The sequence below is a fragment of the Lithobates pipiens genome, unplaced genomic scaffold, assembly GCF_037356315.1.
Source record: "Lithobates pipiens isolate NorthernLeopardFrog02 unplaced genomic scaffold, aLitPip1_a1.2 Scaffold_16, whole genome shotgun sequence".
Taxonomy (NCBI): domain Eukaryota; kingdom Metazoa; phylum Chordata; class Amphibia; order Anura; family Ranidae; genus Lithobates; species Lithobates pipiens.
Window position 1 is genome coordinate 322403462 of NW_027507748.1, and position 20140 is coordinate 322423601.

Here is a 20140-nt window from a genome sequence, read left to right on the forward strand (position 1 = left end):
CCCTACACAGGTGTTTTTAATTGGACAAAAGCAGTTGTAAATCACTTTAATGAACATATAGGAATTTCTTGGAATGATTAATTAAGTTTATCTGGTTATAGAACAGGTGTCAGATTTATGGTTAGTTACATTGACGTAGATCTTAGCAACCAATCACATGTAGGAGAGATGATTAAGATAAGGCTTGTAAAAAGGGTATATAAATGCAAGCTCTACAATTGTTAGTCAGATAGGCGCTCATAAGGCTGAACTCTGTGTATGCTGCCCTATTGCAAGGGTCATAGAGGTCAGAACCAATGGGCAAATATCTGTCCGTAACTTTCCTCCTCGTACGAGTCAGAGAAGACTTCTTAACTTGTTCCAGAGTGTGGTCTCAGGTGAATTTTCCCTCACGAATTTGGTCGAGCTGGAACCCAGAACTCTGTGAGGGGACCAGACCACTGGTTGAACGACTGGTCCCTATCAGGTGACTGGTTCCCAAGAATTGCCAGAAAAGATCCATTCTGGTTCAAGGTGAGAAAAATTCACAATTGTTTCAATTTGGTTGGAAGATAAGAATATCTATATCTAATATGCTTGCATTGTAAGAAACTGTATAAATTAGACCTGTATCTTGTAATACTTTGAACATAAATCTGTATGTTACCAGCTGTTAATAAACCTGCATTGCTTAAGTTCTGCCTTGTTTGATACTTTACTTTTCTACTTCAGACTACTGCTGGGTTATCTTGTAAGGAAATATTTGTGAATTTATGTATGAGCTTAAGCACCGGTTGCCAAAAAGTTTGGAGCACAGGGCGATCCAAAAAAAATACGTAGGAGGGTGCCTGAGTGTAGGCCGCAGCGCCAACAATGATCAGTTTGTTGAGGAAATAGCTTAGCCAGAACAGAAGGGGTTCTATACCAATGCATCATTATTTTATAGGTGGTCTCATGGTATTTGCTACATGGAGAAGATTTCTGTGCGCAAAAAAGTATGCATTCTTTTTGGGGTCCGGTGAAGGTAACTTGCAAGTCCCTTTCCCATTTTGCCAAGAATGGAGGGTCCTCCATGGCGTGAAGATCTAGCAGTAATTTTTAAGAAATGATAAGGACCTCCGGGTCAGACCCTCTCCTAAGCAAAGGAGTGGAGCTTTCAGGTAAAGAGGGCTGGTTTGGGCAGTGAGCCTAAAAAAATGTGACAGTTGATTAATCCTTCAGCGATCTAATAAGGGAGGAGCTCATCCAGAGAACAAGTTCTCAGTCGGTGTCCAACCGGAGGAATCTAGGAACAAAGAGGCCCTTATGAGTCCCTGTGGGGCTTGTGAGAGAAAAGACGTGTCAGTGGGACCAGGTATAAAGTCCAGATGACCAACAAGCGGCGTCATTGGGAATTGAAAACTTTTCAGTGAAGATAAACAGAAAAACCTATTGAGTTCAGTAAGAATAGGGCCAATCAACGGATGGGTAGTAAAGTGGGTGTGATGAGTTTTTTCAGAAATTATATAACAGTTTGGGGGTTTAGGCAATTTTAATGTGTGCGAAAAATGAAAAGAAGTACCCCAAAGAAACTGGGTAAATAGAAAAACAAAACAACATGGCCCCGCAAGTGCTACTTTGTTTTTATAGCACAACATTAGCATGACATGGAATATGGTATTTGTGCGTGGTAATTCAGGTGCCAGATATTTTGTCTCTCTAGGTACCAAAGATGTAAACAGTGGGTATAACAGCAATTTTGTCCTGGTTAATATGCCCAATGCACTGTAATACAGCATATAAATAAGTATAATGAATATATAGCTTACGTTTGATGGCTGGCAGGCCTCCTTGTCACATTACAAACACGGTATTTCCGTCTCATTGTTCCACAATGAGTCACTTCAACCTTCAGACCTGTACCAACAAATAAAAAACATTTATTTAGTTTAAAAAAAATAATAATAATAAAAACACATCTTACAATGTTAACAATGCCATATTTACTGTAAATAGGCAGGATAATTCTAATCGGCCATCTGATACTTGTCACTTTTATTCTCAACATAACCAGGCTGAATTACTGATGCAGTTTAGAAATGCGATAAAGATGCAACCACTATGTTATATTTGTTTGACAAAGTCTTATTATATATGATGACCACAAAAAGTTTATACATCCCTTTCAAATAATTATATGTGCAGACTGCCATTTTTCTTTTATAAAATAACCTTGTACAAGGTCATCAATAAGGTATAGGTTTGAAACATTTTGAGCACATACCCTTTATCTCTTTGGTGAATTTTACCCGGTGAGAATCGGTCAGAGGTCGCGGTTGTTCATCTATGTTATGAATATCTAGAACTTCACACATGAACTGGATAACTGGTTGTGCTTTGTAGAAGGCAGTGGCAGAAACTACAATTAAAATAGAACATAAAATGGTTCCATAAGCATTTTTCTGATTACATATACCATATTTTTCAACTATCAAATGCACATAAACAAAGGATACCTAAAATAAAATAAAAAAATATGAAAATGAATCACTTCTCTCTCAGACCGACATCACAGACTACACTGTCTCTATGCCATATGGTGTGTTGAGAGGAGAAACTTTCAAGACAGACCCATTGTTTATTGCCAAGTGGGAAGCCTCCCTACACAGGACAGCAGACAACTGGCAGAAATGCTTTATATTCAACTCAAACACTATGTCATTATGTTTCCTTCCTTACTTAAGATCTGTTGGAGGTGCAAGGAGAGTGAGGGATCTTTTTTCACATTTGGTGGGGATGTCACCTGATTTCCACATTTTGGCAAAAAAAATCTATAATGCATGGTGTATCTCCAATGTCCAAACTTCTCCTGAAATTGTCCTATTGTCAAACATCCCTGGGTCCTTCTCCAGCATCAGTGAATCTTGCATCCCTGCTTATTGGCCGTACGTGTCACTATCTCCAGGTATAGGAAAACTATAGTTCCTCCCATATCATTGAGTGGGCCCAAATACTCAATTACATTATGGCAATCGAGACTCTTGTAGCAGAAGATAGCATGGACCCAGAACAAGTCCACACTACATTGACCTGTTGGGGGGGGGGGGGGGGGGGCTTATCGTGAAAACACAGTTTAACATTTCTAGGTATTAGATCTCCTTTGAGGGATCTTCAATTTATTTCTGTGATTTTTACTTTTTTTGCTTTTGCAAAGATTCTTTCAGAAAAGACTGCAGTTATTTTGCTGTTACGGGCACATGCTTTTGTATGCCACACTTCACTCAAAAGGTACATCTGAGCCTTCTGATGTTTATTGACTGTATTGTCTTTTCATGGAATCTCACTTTACTAAAATGTAATGTTCTCTGTGATTTTGTACTACAGAATGTTTTTTTGTTCCTTGTACTACTTTGAAGGAAGGACCACAAGCTGTTCATCTCCATACAGAAGAAAAATGTAGGTGTACCTTCACTTGTATATACCAAATAATAGTGCACTAAACCTCAAATGTATAGTTAATAATAGACTCCAGTGAATATGTAATATTCACAATGGGACAGCTCTCCTCCTCCTCATTATACTTCCTTGTTTCAGAGACACTGGAATTGTCAGCACCAGGAGGAGACGATGATGACACTTCCAGTGTCTCAGAATCGATGAAGTGTAATGAGGAGAGCTGATCCATTGTGAATTGATTTTTTTGAAGCGCACTATTCAAATGTGAGTGCATCCGTTTAAGATTTTATAATTAAAGCAAGAAATATATTCAATCTTGAGCGATGATGATTTTCTTATTAAGTTTTGTTAATTCTGGAACAAACAGCTGAAACCCTTTTCTGATCTGGCTGACCTTTTTTGGATCATCACTGAAAGCACCAATAGACTCAAGGGGGTCTTTCTTTGAGGTGAGTAGGCATTGCATATTGAGGTGGTGGTGAATATTTTCAGCACATATACCCATGCAGAAAGGGTCACGGATAATGGAGTAATCTGAGATTCACATTTTGTCAGCATTCAAAAACGTATTTCATGCATGTGGACTTTTTGTATATTATTTATATTTATGAAATCTGGTCGCTATTGTATTCACATATTCACTCGAGTCTATTATCATTTATACATATGAGGTTAAGCGCATTATTTATTTGGTATATATTTTTCATTTCATGTGGTGTCAAAACACATTCTGAATAGTCACAACTGATATAATATATGTGATTGGTGCAGTGGCAGGGGCATTTACAAGCACTAATCCCCCTGCATAGCCTTTCAATAAATCAGCTGACAGCCATGGGAGGGAGAGGGGCAGAAGCAGCTGTCAGCTCCTTTATTAAAAGGCTATACAGTGAGAATATATATATATATATATTTATTCTTTTCTATTCTATTCCCCTTCATTGAGTCTGCCGTGAGTCTGCCGTTTTGACAACTTACCTTCTCATACACAATCCAAGATGTTTTGGCAACAATTACTAGTATCAATGGTTCCAAGGAATTTTTAGCTGTTAAATATTCCCAAAATTCTGAATAAATGCTCCCAGGATCTAAACATTCTACACCAGGGATGATTTTTGACGCTTAGTGTGGCTTAACTGCAATCACGGGGGGGGGGGGGGGGGGGTCAGGGTTGTTTACAGACCACAATAAAATGCTCTTAAAGTTTCTAAGCTTTCCCTATGCCATAAAACATTGGCCACAAATACACTAAAAAAAAAAAAAAAAAAAAAAAGTAAATCTTAACACTAAAATAAGGAAAAGGTCGATGTAGGAATTTCTAAAGAGAACCTGGTCTATGAGCAAACCATATACCCCCAAAAAAAAAAAAAAAAAAAAAAAAAAAAAAGCTACTGCAACCCAAGAAACCCTAACCTCCACTTAGTACTGGTAAGACAATTTACACACTTGGCCGCAACCTGTCAAGGGATTCCCAAGCTTGTACGAGCACAATCTAAGCCCCTTGTGAAAGAGTTTAAAATAAGGTAGCCCTCAAAAAATGCAAAGTTTAAGAAATTTCTGATTACAGCATCCAGTGATTCAGGTTAACAATTTTATAATATTGTTTAATGAAAATAACTTGCTTCTTGAATTTGAGAGGTAGACCGAGCTACGATAGCCCCACCTCTCCTGTTTCTAGAGTCTGTCCAGAGTATGTGAGGTGTTCTTCCAGGTAGGGCTCACCAAATAGGCAAATGCAAATGCTTCAAACCCTTCCAGCAGGTCATTTATAACCCTTTGAGAAGGTGGTTGGTGTTGCCATCATCCTAAACCACAGTACTATGAAATCCAATAATCCAGAAAGATTTTTCCTGTTTGTTAGGGAGTTAGCCATTACCTCCTGCTCCAGTTAATGACTGTTAAATAGTGGGCGGCTGTCAGCTTATTTAACATAGGGCATGAAGTAAGCATCAGAAACAGTGATCGTATTCAGCTTTCTGTAGTCCCTGTAGAACCTGGTCACCATCCTTTTGAGAACCAGGACACCCCAGTTAAAAACAGTTGTGATTTACTGAAAGCACCGCCAGTTTCTTGTGTGGAAGAGGGGTGTAAATTGTTTTTCAGGTCTGCTCCCAATTGTCCAGTGTCAGCTAACAAGTCTAAAGCCTGGTACGCATTAGGAGTTTTTTTTTTTTGTTTTTTTTTTACTATTCAACGGGGGAAAAAAAAGCTTTTAGCTCTGGTCAGAGCCACGGTGCTAACAATCTGAAGTTAGAACAGTGATCTCCCCTGCTGAGTTGTGTTCTGACAGAGTGCCATGCACAAAGGCCAAATGTAGGGCATTTTTTTTTTTATTAACCAGGCTTATGTTCTCCCAACATCTGGCCTGTGTGTACGGAGCTCAACAGTGGGTCTGTTTCGTCCGGCTTAGATTGGCAGAAAACTGCCACTATTAATGCTATTATTTTATATTGTGTATGAGCTCTTTGTTTCAATGGAATGTTTTCTGCGTTCTTCCTCCTTCTCCCAAACTTACTGCATGGGTTAGGTCATTTAAGCACTTTGTGACTGTGGTTTTTGGTGCCACCTAGGAGTAAAGCATACATCTTCTGAAACGCACTGTACGTCTGCTTACTGGCAATGTGGTTGATTCTACTTGATCTGAGCCTGTGACATGTTCTCCCATACCATCCCAACCAGAGTCTCTATGTTATTATTATTATTATTCAGGATTTATATAGCGCCAGCAATTTACGCAGCTCTTTACAATATAAAAGGGAGGCAATACAGTTACAATACAATTAAATACAGGAGGATTAAGAGGGCCCTGCTCAGAAGAGCTTACAATCTAGAAGGGTGGGGCAGGTGGTACAGAAGGTTATAACTGTTGGGAATGAGTTGATGGAAGTGGTAGGAGATTAGTTGGAGACGTGATAGGCTTCCCTGAATAGATGAGTTTTCAGGGATCGCCTGAAGGTAGCAAGAGTAGGGGATAGCCGGACCGGTGGAGGTAGTGAGTTCCAGAGGATTGGAGAGGCTCTGGAGAAATCCTGGAGACGAGTGTGGGGAGGAGGAGACGAGACGAGAGAGCTTGAGAGTAGGAGGTCTTGAGAAGAACGGAGGGGACGGTTTGGGTGATATTTGGAGACAAGATTGGTGATGTAGCTCGGGGCAGAGTTGTGAATGGCTTTGTATGTTGTGGTTAGTATTTTGAATTTAATTCGCTGGGTGATTGGGAGCCAGTGTAGGGATTGGAGGAGAGGGTTGACAGACACTGAGTGGTTGGTAAGGTGGATAAGTCTGGCAGCAGCATTCATGATAGACTGAAGAGGAGATAGCCTATGGAGAGGCAGGCCAATGAGAAGGGAGTTGCAATAGTCAAGGCGCGATATAACAAGGGAGTGAATGAGGATCTTGGTAGTTTCATTTGTTAAAAAGGGGCAAATTTTAGAGATGTTACGGAGGTGAAATCTACAAACTTTTGACAACGATTGGACTTGGGGCTGAAATGACAAGTTAGAGGCTAGGGTTACACCTAGTACCCTGGCGTGAGGGGAGGGCCTGATGGTTGCATTGTTGATTTTGATGGAAAAGTCATGGAGGGGGGATTATTAATAGCTCAGTTTTAGAGAGGTTTAGTTTAAGGAAATGGTGTGACATCCATGCTGATATGTCAGTTAGCAGGTTAGTAATGCGAGAGGACACTGAAGGAGTGAGGTGAGGAGTAGACAGATAGATTTGGGTGTCATCTGCATATAAGTGGTATTGGAAGCCATGGGCGGTTATCAAGTGACCAGGGGAGGAGGTATAAATAGAGAAGAGAAGGGGTCCAAGAACAGAGCCTTGGGGGACCCCCACAGAAAGGGGCAATGGAGAGGAAGATACAGAGTTGTAGGTGACACTGAAGGAGCGCTGGGATAGATAGGCAGAGAACCAGGAAAGCGCATAATCTCGGAGGCCAAGGGAATGTAGTTTATTGAAGAGGAGCGGGTGGTCAACAGTATCAAAGGCAGCAGAGAGGTCAAGTAGTAGGAGTATGGAGTACTGGCTGTTGGTTTTAGCAGTTAGTAGATCGTTAGTGAGTTTTAGTAAGGCAGTTTCCGTGGAGTGCTGAGAGCGAAAGCCAGACTGCAATGGGTCAAGAAGATTATTTTCACTGAGGTAGGAGCTAAGGCGGTTGTAGACTAAGCATTCTAGAAGTTTAGAGGTGAATGGGAGCAATGAGATAGGTCTTAAGTTGTTCAGGTTGGTGGGGTCCAGAGAGGGTTTTTTAAGTATGGGGGTGATCTGCGCATGTTTTAGAGGGGAGGGGAAGGTGCCACTTGAGCGGGAGAGATTGTAGATGTGAGTGAGGGAGCATAGGATAGAATTAGAGGGTGACCTTAATAATTGTGAGGGAACAGGGTCCAAGGGACAATTGGTTAGGTGAGCATCTGAGAATAGTTTTGCAACCTCTTCAGTAGTAGCCAATTCAAAAGAGGAGAGTGTTGAATGTGCTATTGGGCCAGGTATGTTGGGTGGGGAAGATGTACGCACAGCGGAGGTGTCCTCGCGAATTGCATCAATCTTGTCTTTGAAGTGATTGGCAATCTCTTGGGCAGTGAGTGAGTTGGTGGGTATAGGGGGTGGGGGACGAAGCAGAGAGTTAAAAGTTGAGAAGAGCCGACGAGGATTGGATGACAAAGTAATAATAAGAGATACAAAGTAGGCTTGTTTGGCAGCATGGAGGCAGGAATTGTATTTTAGAGGAGCAGATTTATATATGGTGAAGTCTTGGAGGCATTTGGTTTTACGCCACAGCCGTTCAAGAGCACGGCAACGTCTCTTGAGATTTCTAGTGTTGTCAGTTTGCCAGCTATGTTGTCCTGGAACCTCATCACATAATACTCAGTGCCAGCAATCTTGTACTCCTAGATCTCTTCAATTAGGTCTAAGGGTCTTCTCATTCACCTTCTGAAAAGGAGTTTGAATGGCGAAAAAGCCTGTGTATTTCAGAGTCATCTCTCTCTGTAAACAAACAGCAGGTGAGGCAAATAGCTTTTCACAGTCCCTCCCCATGACTTTGTAAAAGTCTTTAGCATCAGTTTCAAGGTCCCATTGAAATGGTCACCTAGGCCATTCATTTGTGGGCCGTCCCCATGTCTTAATGAAAAAATACATTTGCACGGGCTGCTGTATTTGCACAAAAGGCAATATAAAAGATCTGTGAGGCTTTTTAAAGATTCAGCCGCAAGGAAATTACATGGTGCTTTGCACTGTGTTTTCAGATGCGTGGGGGTACAATTAAAGATGAATGACAGCCCACGTGTCTGCAAAAGGGCATCACGTTTTGGCAGCGGGCGATAGCGGATGTGGAAATAGGTGTGATTTATACGCTGGCCTGCACCCACGTCTACCTGCAACAGTTTGAACATAGCCTAAGAAATCTAACACTTTTGTTATTGTAGTATGGGCCTTAAACAGCTGGCAACACCTTACGTTCTGTCTTCTCTACCTCAATATCATATACCGCGCTTTGCATTGCTTTCCTACACAGTATATAACCAAAATTTTTGTAGAGTTTTACTTTAAAGCAACAGAACTAGCAGTTTTGTAAGAACAGTTATGTCATTGCTCTAAAGATTATCCCTAGGCAAAATACTTAACCACTTGCAGACCGGACCATTTTGCTGGTCAAAGACCAGACCACTTTTTGCGATTCGGCACTGTGTCGCTTTAACTGACAATTGCGCGGTCATGCGACGTGGCTCCCAAACAAAATTGACGTCCTTTTTTCCCACAAATAGAGCTTTCTTTTGGTGGTATTTGATCACCTCTGCGGTTTTTATTTTTTGCGCTATAAACAAAAATAGAGCGACAATTTTGAAAAAAACGCATTATTTTTTACTTTTTGTTATAATAAATATCCACCAAAAATATATAAAAAAAAATTTTTTTCCCTCAGTTTAGGCCGATACGTATTCTTCTACATATTTTTGGTAAAAAAAAAAATCGCAATAAGCGATTATTGATTGGTTTGCGCAAAAGTTATAGCGTTTACAAAATAGGGATAGTTTTATAGCATTTTTATTAATAATTTTTTATAATTTTTTTTTTTACTAGTAATGGCGGCGATCTGCGATTTTTATTGTGACTGCGACATTGTGGGGGACCCATCGGACATTTTTGACACATTTTTGGGACCATTGTCATTTATACAGTAATCACTGCTATATAAATGCAGTGATTCCTGTGTAAATGACACTGGCAGTGAAAGGGTTAACCAGTGGGTGGCAGTGTAGGGGTTAAGTGTTCCTAGGGGTGTGTTACTAACTGTGGGGGGGTTGGGCTTTCATTTAGTGTACACTGATCTCTGCTCCAATCACATGGAGCAGAGATCAGCGTCACTAGTTGCTAGGCAGAATGGAGAAATGTTGTTTATACAGCATTTCCTCCATTCGGCCGCTCCGTGAGATGATCGCGGGGATGCCCGCGGCGATCGAGTCCGCAGGTCCCGCGACCGGACTCACGGGGGTCCCGACCAGCGTGGGAGCGCGCCGCCGCCGGCGCGCTCCCGATGGCAGGGCGGCATCGAATATTGGACGTACCTGTACGCCAATATGCCTGCCCGTGCCATTCTGTCGACGAACATCGTCGTGCGCTGGTCGGGAAGTGGTTAAAAAAAAAAGTAAATGGTACATTATATAAAGTGTATAATATTGTTCAAAACCAAAAAGGCAGGTTTTTGCTGCCATTTGTAATGCCATACATGGAAATCACAAAAGAATTGCCATTTCGGAGTATACAGTGTTAATGAATCTACATTTACCCAGTTTTGTTTTATTTTATATATGGTGCATTAAGGATAATTACCACATTAGTAGTGCATTACACAAAAAGTATATTTATTCTTCAAATGAAGAACAACTTATTTTCCCAACTGTGCAATTCCACCTTGATGCAGGCATCTGTTCCAAGACAACAAACTCCAGATTAGAGACACCCACACAAGCTTTTTATCAAATACATGAACACAGCTAACCTCTTACAATCTGCAGCAAAAAGGGCCTTCCTGTCTCCTCGGAAACCAAATGAAGGCAGCAGATCATCTTCTAACAATATTTGCGAAGGGGTTGAAAGTGGATGCCGGCTTTGATGAAGGATTACCATCTATGGGTAATATTGGGTTGTATGTAATACATTCCACAGTAATAAAAAAATAATTTTAGTGCATTTATCAAAGGCAAAAATGTACCTGGTTACAGATCTGATTTTGTAAGGAAGCTTACAGACCACAAATTAATTTTGATGAAATATACGTTCATTCTTTACATTGCTTAAAGAGAATGCTTATGATTCTTTACTGTGCAAAAAAGGGACATTAAGAAAGTAATATAAATATTAGGTTAATTTTGCCTTTTAACAGTTAAGTTTTAGGGCAGTATTAGATATCCTGGACAAGGATATCAATCACCACCCACAAAAAGGCTTTAAAAACGGCATACACTTGTCATTTTGATACAGAACGCTGTAAACACGGAGATGATACATACAAGGGAAAATGTCTAATCCAGCAGATAAGCAACTTGCTGATTCGAAAAAGTGTAACCAAAGAAGCAAATGTATAATTTAAAACAATTTTTTGATTGTTCTAGAACCTCTTTTTACATTATAGAGACATTATAGCATTCAGTCTACTTACCATCTATATTAAGCATCATTTTCCACATGGCAGGTCGGACAGATTGATGGAACCCAAACCAGACTTCTCTTCCGCCCCCCAAGGGGTGATCATACCCTTCAGGTGCAGAAAAGAACGAGCGTCCTACAGGGGTGTACCTATGAGACCGGTAAAATATTTAATTGTACTAAAGTAATCAAAACAAGTACATTTCCACAGTGTATAGCTTTAGATTCAGTTTCAAACACATTCCTTGAAAGGAAATTGGCAAGAACTCAGCTTTAGGCAACTACAACTTTCAAAAGTTGTAATAAAGCAAAACTACATATGTACTGCTCTCTCATAGATGTGAAATTTCTAATATAAAATTGTGCAACAAACTCAGTGTAATAAGGTTACAGGAAAAAGTCCTTAAAGCCATATTATACCCCAAAACAAAAATGCAAATTGCACTTTACCAATTCTTAGATGTGGTGACTGCATTAGGTTTCTTTAAACCTGTTGATCTGGCCAGCAAGTCTGGTATTTTTCAACTTTTAACAGACCAAGCTGTCCAGCAAAAGTGTCAGAGGATTGCTTATAATAGTCATATTTAATTTATGAAAAATCTTTATGCCAAAAGGGGAAAAAAAACACTTTTGTTGCAGCAATTTAAAAGTGTTCGCAGGAGTTTGGCTTTAATTTGTTAGTCAAGGCCATGTAAATCTGCTAGTGCATCCATTACCCTTCCCACAATTTGACAATGATGCTTTCCAAAACGTGTAGTTAGACAACTAATGCAGCCACCACAATACAGGTGAATTATCCCACAACCTGTGCTGCGCCAAAATGACTCAGAGAATGACAACCTTATGAGATTGAGGGTACATTCAAACTGAACGCAAGTTTGAAATTGTACAAGTTCAGCTGAACATGCACGATTTCAAACCCGCATTTCAGTGCAAGTTTGGGGGCAATTTGAAAGACATCTGTGCGGGTTCATGCATAGATGTCAATTGAAATCACCCCCAAAGTGGCCAAAAGTAGTGAAGTAACTACTTTTGGAAATCGGTGCGACGTCGCACCGATTGGGACAGTGCCATTAGGTGCCGGCAATAGGCTGCAATTTGGAATGCGATATCTTTCAAATTTCCCCTTAACTGGCACTGAAATGCTGGTTTGGAATTGTTCAGCTGAACTCGCACGATTTCAAACCAGCCTTTAGTGTGAATGTATCCTTAAGGTTTGATGTACTTATTATGTATAATATCTCTTACCAGTTTTCTTCCTATTGCAACATGAAAGCAGGGGTGAAAAAAACTTGCAATAAAATTTAATACCATAATATCTTTTATTGGTTAAAACCAAGAAATCGAAACTTCCGAACCACTTAAGGCAATATTTCTATGTGCCTAGAACCCTCTTACTGACATTATTATTATTCAGGATTTATATAGCGCCAGCAATTTACGCAGTTCTTTACAATATAAAAAGGAGACAATACAGTTAGAATACAATAAAATACAAGAGGATTAAGAGGGCCCTGCTCAGAAGAGCTTACAATCTAATAGGGTGGGGCAGGTGGTACAAAAGGTTATAACTGTTGGGAATGAGCTGATGGAAGTGGTAGGAGATTAGTTTGAGACGCGATCGGCTTCCCTGAAGAGATGAGTTTTCAGAAATCGCCTGAAGGTAGCAAGAGTAGGGGATAGCCGGACCAGTGGAGGTAGCGAGTTCCAGAGGATTGGAGAGGCTCTGGAGAAATCCTGGAGACGAGCATGGGAGGAGGAGACGAGAGAGCTTGAGAGTAGGAGGTCTTGAGAAGAATGGAAGGGACGATTTGGGTGATATTTGGAGACAAGATTGGTGATGTAGCTCGGGGCAGAGTTGTGAATGGCTTTGAATTTGATTCGCTGGGTGATTGGGAGCCAGTGTTGGGATTGGAGGACATATTTGTGAGAAACACACCAGTAGCAAGGTCCTTGGCACATATTTTGTAGTTCTGCTAAAGGTCTACGGATTTGCACTAGCCCACTAAGGAGAATTCTGAAGTGAGGTAGGGTGTCCTGGCTGCTGACACTCCAGGGAATTGCATGTTCCATCTGCAATAGAAGAAATAGAAGGTACAGTCCCCGGTAGAACCGACTCTCTTTAAAAATAGGGAACATCAGAATACGGGAATTTGGAAGCCTATATTGATTCCAGGATGAATAAACAGTACTCGCAAAAAAAAAGCCAACACTAGGAAATAGGTAACCAGGTCAAATTCCTGGGGAAGTTCACAATGTCTGAAAAGAGGATGATCTAGCAATCTCCAGGTGAGATACAGCAGAGTTAAGATGAAAAGACCAACCAACAGAGGGATCACCGCCAACTAGAGAAACTGTTCTATAAAAACAAGGAATAGGCAAGCAGATTCATCCATTAGGAGATTCCACTCAAGTTGGGGAAAAGGAATAATTCCCAACCTGGCCAGAATCTGAAGTTAGCGAGACTTCTTGGTTTGAAAAAAACCTGCTTGGTGCCTGTCCAAATTTCAGATATTGTAACTCAGAGGGACACTCAAAGGACAGCACGAGAAGAGCAACCAGGTTAAATGGAATTCCCAAACAAACCAAAAATCAATAAAAAAACAAAACAAAAAAAAAACAAAAAAAAAAAACGTTAGGGGCAAAAGGTCTAGAATATATGTAAAAAGGACCTTAGGGCAGTGGTTGTCAACTTAGGAGCTCAAATGTGGCTCCTGACATCAGCAAAGGGCCACACAATGTTCAACATATGTAATACATGAGAGGACTATCGGAAACTGCAGACCCAATAAAGGAAGTGAGGGTCAGTGTGGACAGGCTACAATTTTGGCTAGGGATATGCTACAGGGATATGCTACAGGAGAGCGCTAAATAGTCAGGTGCTTACAAGGTAAAAGCTGTGGGAACTAACCCCTAAAGACTAGAAAATCCCTCAGAACAGGGATATGGCCAAATACCGCAAGGGGTATAACCATTTGTGACTGACAAATAGGCTCCCCTGCAGAAGCAGTGTGTCATGTAATGTGATTTGATTTTCAAGGGTAGGGTGCTGCCAGAATATAAATCCAATCAGTGTGGAGTACCAAAACAAAATGGGAGAAAAGCACATGGGTGTGCAGTCATTCCAGAAAGGAAGCTAAACAAAGTGCCTGATGCAAGGGTTTGGTGGTGTGTAAATTACAAAGGAAAGCATGAGCATCTAAACTGCAAGAAAACTTCCAAAGGGACCCAGCTGGATGAACAAAGTCCTTCATTTAACAAAAAAAGGGTGTACTTTCATGCTGGAGGCTGAGCAGATGAGACAGAGAATTTTTGGCAAAAGACCTGCAGCTCGAGTGGAAGGTTGACTGTGATAGTCTATGAGGTACTATTGTATTAGCAGATGAAGAAAGTTTCTGCACCCCACCCCAAGATTTCCTGAGGTAGGGCAAGTAGGCAGCCTGAGCACTAGAGGCATGAGGAACAACATTGTCCAAGAGAGAATCAAAGAGATGCCTATCCTAAAAGCATAAGTAAATCAAATGTTCCTTAAGTATATGCTTAGCATACCAAGCACAAAGCTAAAGTGACCTAAGGATCTCAACGCCCATGTGAGACACACGTTTAGAAGCTTGCAAGAGAAATCACAACTGTACCACAGGGTTCCAGACATTTGTTTCAAAAGCTCCAAGATGGGAGTGGTTGTCCTTTAGATAAAGAGGTCTCTTAACCTCCCTGGTGGTATGATTATTTTGGATTTTAGGTGCTGAAAGCGGTACCATTGTTTTGCATGGAAATTTGGCGTTTTATATGGTAGGCCTGCAATTCTTAGGAATGACTCCCGGGTATGATAGTAGTTTGAAACACAAAATCATAAATTATAATATAATAAATAACTATAAATAATAACAAATAATAATAAAAAATATTCAATAATGTAATCAAATACACTGAAATTTGGTCAGTTGGAGAACTGTCGCTGTCATTAGATTTAGTGTTTGATGATGAATTTCCCCACTGTAATAAATAAGTGATACGAGAGGAGGACTGAAGGAGTGAGCAGAGGGGTAGAGAAATAGATTTGAGTGTCATCAGCATAGAGATGGTGATGGAATGGATCAGCTGACCCAGGGAGGAGGTGTAGATTGAAAATGGGAGAGGTCAAAGAACAGAACCTTGTGGTACCCCAACAGAGACAGAAAGGGGAGGAGGAAGTAGAATTATAAGTAACACTAAAAGGTGCGGTTGGATAAGTAGGAAGAGAACCGGTCAACCTTATCAAAAGGCAGCAGAGAGGTCCAGGAGGAGTACAGAATAGTGTCCATTGGTTTTGCTGTTATTAGATCATCTGTTTTAGGAGAGCAATTTCTGTGGAGTATTGAGGACGAAATCCACACTGAAGGGAATCAAGAAGGCTATTAACAGCAAGGTGGTCGCTCAGTTGGTTGTAGACCAGATGTTCAAGGAGTTTGGATAAAAAGGGGAGCAAGGAGATAGGGGCGTAGGTTGGTAAGATTGAATGGGTCCAGTGAAGGCTTTTTAAGTATGGGGCTGACAAGTGCATGGTTTAGAGAGTTGGAGAAGATGGCAGAAGAGAGGGAGAGATTGAAGATGTGGGTTAGAAAGTGCAGAATAGAGAGAGGGTGAACGTAGCAGTTGCGAGGGAACAGGATACAGGGCGGGTGGCAAGATGGGCGTTAGTAAGTCGTTTAGCAACCCCGTCTATAGTGGTGGGATTGAAAGAGGGAAGTAATCGATCAGCCAACAAAAACCTCCTCCTCGGGCCCAAAGCCCGGTATAAATCCAAGGGGGATCGGAGATTCGCTGTCCAAGGGCCTCAGCTATGGAATGCTCTACCAATCAACATCCGCCTGGAAGAAAATCACCTGGCTTTTAGGAAAAAACTCAAGACCTTCCTCTTTTAGCAGATGATCAAAGCTCGCCACAGCGCCTAGAGGCGATTCAGTTCGCATTTTACGCTATACAAATATTTCATTCATTCATTCATTCATAATGATTGTACCTGTGGGCATGAAGTGTAAAGTGTGGAGGGTTTCTGAACAGTAGAGATCTCCTTGCGAATTCTATCAATCTTCTGTTTGAAGTGATTGGCGATCTCTTGGGCAGTGAGTGAGTTGGTGGGTGGAGGACGAAGTAGAGAGTTGAAGGTAGAGAAGAGTTGATGGGGACGGGATGATAAGGTGTTATTGAGAGAGACAAAGTAGGTCTGCTTGGCAGGGAGGAGGCAGGAATTATATTTTTGGAGGGCAGATTTATACTGGCTGAAAACTTTCTGGGACTTCGTCTTGAGCCACAGGTGCTCAAGAGCACGGCTGTGTTTTTTCAGACTTCTAGTGTCATCTGTTTGCCAAGGTTGAAGGGGATGGGGCCTGATTCTGTATGTAGTGAGGGGGGCCAGTTTGTCCAGTGAGGCTAGAAGTTAAGTGTTGTAGACAAAGGTGGCTAGGTTGGTGCAGGACAGGGGTGCAATTTTGTCAGAGGTGGTCAGTAGCAAAGTAGAGAAGGGTTGAGATGGTGTAGGTTTCTATGGGTAACCGTTAGGCGGTTGGGAGAGGAGAGGGAGAGAGTGAAACTAATAAGGTAGAAATCAGATAGAGGGTAAGGATAGTTGCAGAGCTTGCACGGAGTGCATAGGTGGGAGAAAACTAGGTCAAGGGGTATTGCCTTCAGAGTGAGTAGAAGCATGTATTCATTGCTGCAGGTCAAAGGAGGAGGTTAGACTGAAACGTTTGGAAGTAGCAGGAGTGTAAAGCCCCATACACACTATCAGATTATCTGCTGAGTTTTTCCTTCAGATTTACCAAAACCATGTAGTAGAAGGGCCTGCCTGATTGCATACACATTGAAAATCCTAAGGTTTGTCCTCATATTATATGGTTTTGGTAAATCTGAAGGAAAAACTCAGCAGATAATCTGATGTGTGTATGGGGCTTTAGTATTAGTAGGGATGTTGAAGTCCCCGAGAATGATGGTTATGGTAATGAATGAATGACTTGTATAGCATTGCCTATGCCAACCAAGTCACGTCAGGGTGCTTGTTGCTGGTGTCCATCTGGGTGTAGCACGGTCCTTTTACCCCCTAGGGTACCGGCACTCTTATAAACACATACATGGGCCAATTTCTAGACAGGATCTAATTAACCTACCAGCGTATCTTTGGAGTATGGGAGGAAACCGGAGTACCCAGCGGAAACCCATGCAGACACAAGGAGAACATGCAAACTCCAGGCAGATGGGGTCGTGGTTGGGATTTGAACCAGGGACCCTATTGCTGCTAGGTGAAAGTGCTAACCACTACACCACTATACAGCCAGTGATAGTCGGGATTTCATAAAAGAGAAACTAGGGTAGCCAGGTGTAGAATTGTAGAATTCATCAAGAAAGGTTGATACTGGTCCAGGGGGTGGGTAGATCACAGCTATCCTTGAAGTCCTAGCCTCACATGATATAGCTATACAGAAGATTCGTATGAGGATTAACCTATAAGAATAGGAGTTTCCAGGATCTATGGACAGGTGTCAGTCACTTCTGGAGATACAGAGAGCTCTTCCCTAGCAACAATGGAGTATTATGGGCTGAAGTCAACCATAGCAGTGAGATTTTCCTTTGTATGTAATTTCATGTATATTAATTTTCACAAAAAATACAATATTATATATATATATATATATATATATGAATATATATATATATATATATATATATATATATATATATATATATATATATATATATATATATATATATATATATATATATATATATATAAATAAATAAAACAAACCACTTAGATAGGTCACCAGGCAAAAACAGAGGGGAAGAAGTAAAAAAATAAAAATTGTTAAGATTGTTAACTGCAAAATATATGACATTTTTGGTTTTGGGTTTAACCCTTTCGCTGCCAGGTCTGTAAGCCGTAGGGACTTGACAGTGGGAGGTTTTACACACATTCCCAGTGGCTACAGCCAGTGGGATTGTGTGTAAATTTGAAAAGCAGACTACTGCCTGTCAGGTGGAGCATTCGGGTGGCTGCACTGTCCTAGCTATAAAAAAAATTATATATATATATATATATATATATATATATATATACACACATACACATATACACACACATACATACATACACACAATGTTTGGGGGTTCCAATTAATTTTCTAGCAAAAATTACTGATTGTTACAAGTAAACAAAAAGTGGCAGAAAATATCTTGAAGTGGTTGAAATCCTTGCAATGCGCATAGATAACCCAGAGGGGAATGGTGTTTTTTCTCAACAAAAAGAAGTTACTCTTTAGCCACTTGACCTCAGGAAGGTTTTACCCCCTTCGTGACCAGCCAATTGTTTTGCCATTCAGCACTATCCTACCTTAACTGGCAATTATCAGTCATGCAACACTGTACGCAAATGAAGTTTATATATATTTTTTTTCATACAAGTAGAGATTTCTTTTGCTGGTATTCAAGCAGTAAACAATTATCACGTGGTATCTGGGCTGATTACAGTATCCAGATACCAAGCATTGTCACACTGTGCGCCCCAGGTGAAGCACCCAAGGCACACCAGTACTTTGTCCAGAAACAGAGCCGCCGGCCAGCAGTAAAATTACTACTGCTGGTCAGCAAGTGTTTAGACCTAACTAGTCTTAAACACTGCCCCCTCCTCTCTCCTAACACCTATGCTGACTTATCTGTATAAAAAAAGTGTACAGTATATACTTAACTATTTTCAGCCCATTCCAGTCATGTAATTCGGCTGCCTTGTGTTGACCAGCAGTGGTTGCAGGGGACAGGAGGAAGCGCTGACAAGAGATGGGCCATAAGTGCCTATGGGCAATGTCATTGCTCCAGGTTTTACCAGCTGTTGTGTACTCTCTCCTCTGCCCTGCAGCCATGACTGGCTGACACGGAGAATCACATGACCATCCCCAAGCGGGATGTACATAAGTATATGCACAGACTGAAACCCATTTTGAGAGATGTGGCTGTTTTACTGCACAGCGAGCAGACGAAGTAAAGAGTAAGAACTAATGGTGCTACCTTCTAGGCTCTACAGAAGTGTGTGAATTACTAGCTAAACAGAAACCCAAATAGTTAGGCAGGTTAAATAGCTCACATATTATTAGGGCTCCTTCACACCAGCAGTGTTGGGCAGCATTTTTCAATGCATAAACAAGGCAAATATACTTCTGTCTGATGGCTTTAGTTAACACCACACTGCTTTGGTGTAAGCTGCAAAAAAGAAAAGCTGTAGGACATGTTGCATTTTTGTGCAGTGCAGCGTGTTCAACGTGTTTTAAAGCATCGTAGCACATAATATTGAAGTTTAGAAAATATATAAAGCACTGCAATTCATGTTCCCAACACACTGCAGCGCAGTATGCATTTAACCAAGCATGTTATGAAAGTGATAACACGCTCTGATGTGAATGAGTCCTTAATTACATAAGGCATCATCAATTTTAAGTAAAATTTCAATGGTCCATTAAAATAAAGAGAAAAGTATTTCAAGGATATGGCTTGCTAGCTTTGTACGTACTTCATGGAGGGCAGATGGCGTAATACAACATCAACGGCGTGGACTGGGTTGGTACTTATTGGCTTGTCCAGTTCCAATGGCTCGGGGAGGGACCTTCCAGTTAGTACTTCATGCAGTAGGTGCCAGCTTATTCGGGAAACAAATTTGATGGAGACCTTAAAGGGGCGATCTTTGCCTCCTTCTCCTGGTAATGTTACATCCAAATCCACCTAAAAAAACAAACAATAATCTGTACAGGTTTGTAAATGAGGAGCTGGCATAGAGACACAAATGCATATCTCAGTAAAGGAGTACACATAACTACAGCTGAATAAGGCATTCTTGTATTCAACTCTTAAGGCTCGATTCACACTTGTGCAATGCAGTAATCCTACGAATCCACTGCAGGTTCCCGCATGCCACCCGACTCGCATCGCACAGAAATTCACACTGCCATATACAAACTGCCGGGAGTGTTAATACATTGTTAATGACACACCCATTTCAGCTCGCATATTGCACTGCGTACTGTCTGTTCCGACATGAATTGGATCGCATGGGTGT

The 20140-nt window shown here is 41.0% G+C and overlaps 1 protein-coding gene across 2 annotated transcripts in view; it reads right to left on the reverse strand.

Annotated features, from left to right (window-relative positions):
• AGO3 (argonaute RISC catalytic component 3) overlaps positions 1 to 20140 on the reverse strand; it is a 210676-nt gene that overhangs the window by 93876 nt on the left and 96660 nt on the right. For both annotated transcript variants that reach the window (XM_077481720.1, XM_077481719.1), the window contains exons 4-7: positions 19598 to 19806; positions 11075 to 11211; positions 2243 to 2377; positions 1788 to 1875 (exon numbers count right to left, since the gene is read on the reverse strand). In XM_077481720.1, coding sequence (XP_077337846.1) covers positions 1788 to 1875; positions 2243 to 2377; positions 11075 to 11211; positions 19598 to 19806 — 569 coding nt within the window. The remainder of the gene's footprint in view (positions 1 to 1787; positions 1876 to 2242; positions 2378 to 11074; positions 11212 to 19597; positions 19807 to 20140) is intronic.